General features: G+C 34.9%; 1 protein-coding gene across 1 annotated transcript; it reads right to left on the reverse strand.

Annotated features, from left to right (window-relative positions):
* Positions 1-311: 311 nt before the first annotated feature.
* LOC149726111 (fibrinogen-like protein A) lies at positions 312-3,676 on the reverse strand. The gene is made up of 6 exons (XM_089889549.1): positions 3,009-3,676; positions 2,746-2,933; positions 2,593-2,689; positions 834-930; positions 711-778; positions 312-647 (listed from the first exon to the last, which is right to left on the reverse strand). The coding sequence occupies exons 1-6, from the start codon at positions 3,364-3,366 to the stop codon at positions 403-405; spliced, it is 1,053 nt and encodes a 350-aa protein (XP_089745675.1). The 5' UTR covers positions 3,367-3,676; the 3' UTR covers positions 312-402.
* Between the last annotated feature and the right edge of the window lie 576 nt (positions 3,677-4,252).

A 4,252-nucleotide genomic window follows, 5' to 3' on the forward strand; every position in this document is an offset into this window, starting at 1 on the left:
TTTTTTAAATGGTGGTCGTCATCCTTTAATAACAATATTAACGTTGTGAGAAAAAAGCCAACAACGACGTAAAAATTCTTGATCAGTATAAAATTATGAAAGCCATGTATCAGCGTGCATATGTTTTATGTGGTGCGTTTGCGCCCACTATCGAGGTAAATTATTTTTAATATTTGTTCCTTGATGTCGCTGTAGATTTTAAAAACAGTTCACCGATCTGGTTCAAACATGCGATTTTTTTTAATTTTCGCTAATACGTATAATATATTACTATTTAACTATTTATACAATAACAACAAAAATTGACAGTGATTAATTTATTTTTAAGCCATATGCGATAACCTGCGGTAATATCAGTTGCATATATACATGAAGTTAAAGTTATCGCATGGTAAATGACGCTCAAATGGGTCTGAACTTCATCTCTATAAATTTAAGGGAATATCGATTTCCGCGGAAGTGATGCCAACTTGCAGCTCTGTAGCTGTCGGTTTGACAGTTTAGATATTCCCCGTTTAAGTTGGAATGATAACAACCACGATACCACCAAGCACCATGATAATCCACGGCACAGTTACCCCTATTTTCATCATGGTCAACATCCCATGTTGTGAACCCTCGACCATTGTGATAACTTAAAGAATCCCCTGTTATATTTAATCAATTAGATCTTTCTTAGTTATGATAAAAAAGCTTTAGAAAAAAATTACCTGCGTTTCCCGAATATCCAGATGCCGTCAACCTATATTGTTGCTCACCCGACCCAATTGCGAATGAACTGCAAGAAATATTTTTATATTTCAGTTTAATTGATTCATGTGGTGGTAGCTTACTTGTATTTGGCGTATCTTCTATCATTCTCACAATCTTCTAATTCCACCCTCAATTCGTAACCTCCACTCGACGTTAAAGCGTGCAGGTTTTCTAATCCTTTAAAAAAAAAAATTTCACTGCCTATATATAATACAGTGGGGGAAGATGGGACACTTAGGCACTCATTGCCAAATATTTCCAAAATCAAAATAGCGGTTTTTGTGTAATACCACGAATTAGTATTATCATTCCTTTATTAATTGACAACAATTCAAATAAATATAATAAAACAAACGAGGAGTTATTTAGCGATTCGCACAACAGGTGAAATTTTACAAATTCGAAAACACACAGGATAAGATGGGACATTTAAAAATCATTGTTAATTTTAAATAATAAGTGTATTTATAAATAGGAATATACGTAAATAACACGAAATAATACTGTACGCTTTGAAACTCAAGTTTTAACATTCTTTTCTTGCCCTACTGCTATAGTCTTTAACGTGTTACCTACACAGAAATAAAAAAGAATAGAAGGCGCATCTCCAATGTCGGCAAAGGAGAGAACACGATACACTGTCTCTCTTTCGCGGGTCGTTCCCGTTTACTATTGTAGTCAATGGAGTCGATGACGTTTTGTGTAGTTTTTCTTCGTTTTTTGCCTTTTTTTGAAGTTATTGTGTAAAAAAAACTATTTTCTAATATATATATATTTCTAAAAAACCGTTTGTTTGAAATTTTTAATTAATTTTTTTTAAATAATTAAATTTCCTAAACAAGTGGTAAACTGTAAGCGTTAACGTACCAAATAACTAAACTAGCCTAACAAACTTGAATAGTTGGTGTAGTTTTTAAAATAAACAGCTAAAACCGTCCAAAAATACTATGCGCCTATCTTTTACAATGGAGACGAAGGGAAATGGGGACGGAGTTGGCGGTCACGTGAATAGAAAAAAGAATATATCACGGTTTTGGAAAGTTGCGCGTTCTACTCTTTTTTATTTCTGTGGTTACCTACCATATATTATTTTATGACAATTGGTATTGTTTGAACGACAATGGGCCTTGTTCGAACTTCAATTGATAAATATTGTATCCTACAAAATGTATATGAACTTGTAATAATAGAAAAATGATAATAACTATTGATAAAGTTTACATTTTTTCTACAAATTGGGTATTGCTACACTGTTTTTTTTCGCACAGCCGGACTTCTTATAAATTATCTCCAAGTACGAATGACAGAATTTTGAATATATTTTCCAAATATTATCTTTTTAATATATCAGTATATTTTATTTGAATAACCATTGAGGTATAAATTGTTGAAATTAAAGTAAACCTTTTAAAGTTTGGCAATGAAAACATACAAAACAACAATGTGGGGGAAGATGGGACTCTAAATTGAAATATATTTACATTAATAGTATTCTGTAACTTGTAGTAATAAACCTACCGAATTTAACCGGCTGTGCTAGTTTCTTTGCCATCTTAACTTTATAACTTTAAAACAATATATATATATTAGTTTTTATCTCAAATTAAAGTCATATTGACCCCTGTCTATTTTCCTCATGTTTCAGTTTGATTTTTTTACAAAACTAAATCTAGTTTTATGAGACAAAATCAAACTGCACGAAATATTCTAGTTTTTTTTTATAAAGCTATAAAACTAGTTTAATCGTTCACACTCGCAAACTACAAAATTTAAAAAAAAGTCTCGTTTGACAAAGTGTCCCATCTTCCCCCTACCCTCAACTAGTTTCTGGATACAAACCAAGCCAAAATTCGTTGCTTAGATTTTCGAATTTTTCTTGATATTCTGCCCAAGTTCGATAAAAATTTTCAGACCCGTCAGTTCTTCGTTGGAAAACCTGTTAAGTTAAACGTGGTATTGACAGCGGTTAATATTAAGATGTTTCAAACTTACCAACCAACCTCCGTTATCTGTTGTTTGGTCGCAGTAAACCTCCATACGTTGACCGTTCCTCGGGTTGACTATGAAATGGACCCCATTTTTATTAAGACCCAAATTCAATGCCTGCTGGCAATTAGCGAAGCTGGGTTGAAGTTGAGTTGTTGTAGGCGAAGTTGAGACCGTTGTGGGCGAAGTTTGTACTAGAGTTGATTTAAAACAACACCGTCACTTATAAAACTCACATAAAATACTGTTCACAAGATTGCCGAACTTACGTTCTTCAACATATCTTTCCAACCTTTGCACCCTCTCATTCAGTTGGTTGTATTTCGTTCTACAAGTCGGATCACATTGACCTACATCACCTTTTGGTCCCACAGGACCTTGCAACCCCCTTTCACCAACTACTCCTTGCAACCCTTGTTCACCAACCATTCCAGGCGATCCTCGTTCACCCTTAGGACCTTGCAACCCTTGTTCACCCGATGGTCCCCGCTTACCGGGAAACCCTGGTTCTCCTTTCTGTGCTATGTCGTCATTTCCGCATGATAGAATCACGTGACGAGAACCCTGGCCGTGAATCTCAACGACGACTACAAAAGCAAAAACAGCCGCCAATGGAAAAATTGCCATAGTGAGTTTTTATACTTCGTTAGTTTCTATTACTTAATTTCTACTGGTCTGTCAGTATAATATATTAACCAAACAGTTGTTTATTATTGATACTCCGTAACATACTTTAGATTAAAATATATTTGACTTTCCTGAGCATTTGTGCCAACAAACCAGCGATACTGCTAAAGTTATTTACACGCAATTTGGAATTCTTGCTGCTGCGCAGGTCCTTTTTCAAGCGTTGATGTTTGCGTGTCCTTATTAAGTAAAAACTTTGTGCAAAACAGCAGTTGGCCGTGAGTGGTACTGCACCGCTAATCCACTGAGGCGAAAAGTACTTTTACATTCTGTGCACGCATAGCAGTTCCATACATTGCTTATTAGGCCACCGATGTTTCCGGTTGTTTCCGTTCCCACATTCAGTATTATTAACCAACATTTGAAATATGCGCTCGAGTTCACTGTGCTGCCAGATAGGAAGTAATCCCTCCGCTGCGCGTCTGTAAATGGCGCAATGTGAGTTAAGGAAAGGCAATTGTAGTATTGTTGAGCACGTTAGTGGTTATATAGATCCTTTTTCGTCGAACAGTTGTTCCTGTTCTTGTTGTTGTTTTTTGGACGACTTTTTTCCGCGCTTACCTCAGTTCTTAAATCTAGCATTTATTCTTTCTTTTCTTGATTGAAATCAAATCATAATATATATTTATAATTTTAAGACCAAATTTTCAAATTTAAAACCTCACGATTAGGGATTAATTAACGATTACTTTTCTCATGTACTTTAACATAGCGGCAACACTGATGTTACGAAATTTTGGGAGGGCACGTGTTGGTGAGATAAGAAATCCACACAACGATTCACGACTGAACCAAATATTACCATTTAAATGAGGAATAAATTTTG

Source organism: Ciona robusta, chromosome 12, assembly GCF_009617815.1.
Source record: "Ciona robusta chromosome 12, ASM961781v2".
NCBI classification, from domain to species: Eukaryota; Metazoa; Chordata; class Ascidiacea; order Phlebobranchia; family Cionidae; genus Ciona; species Ciona robusta.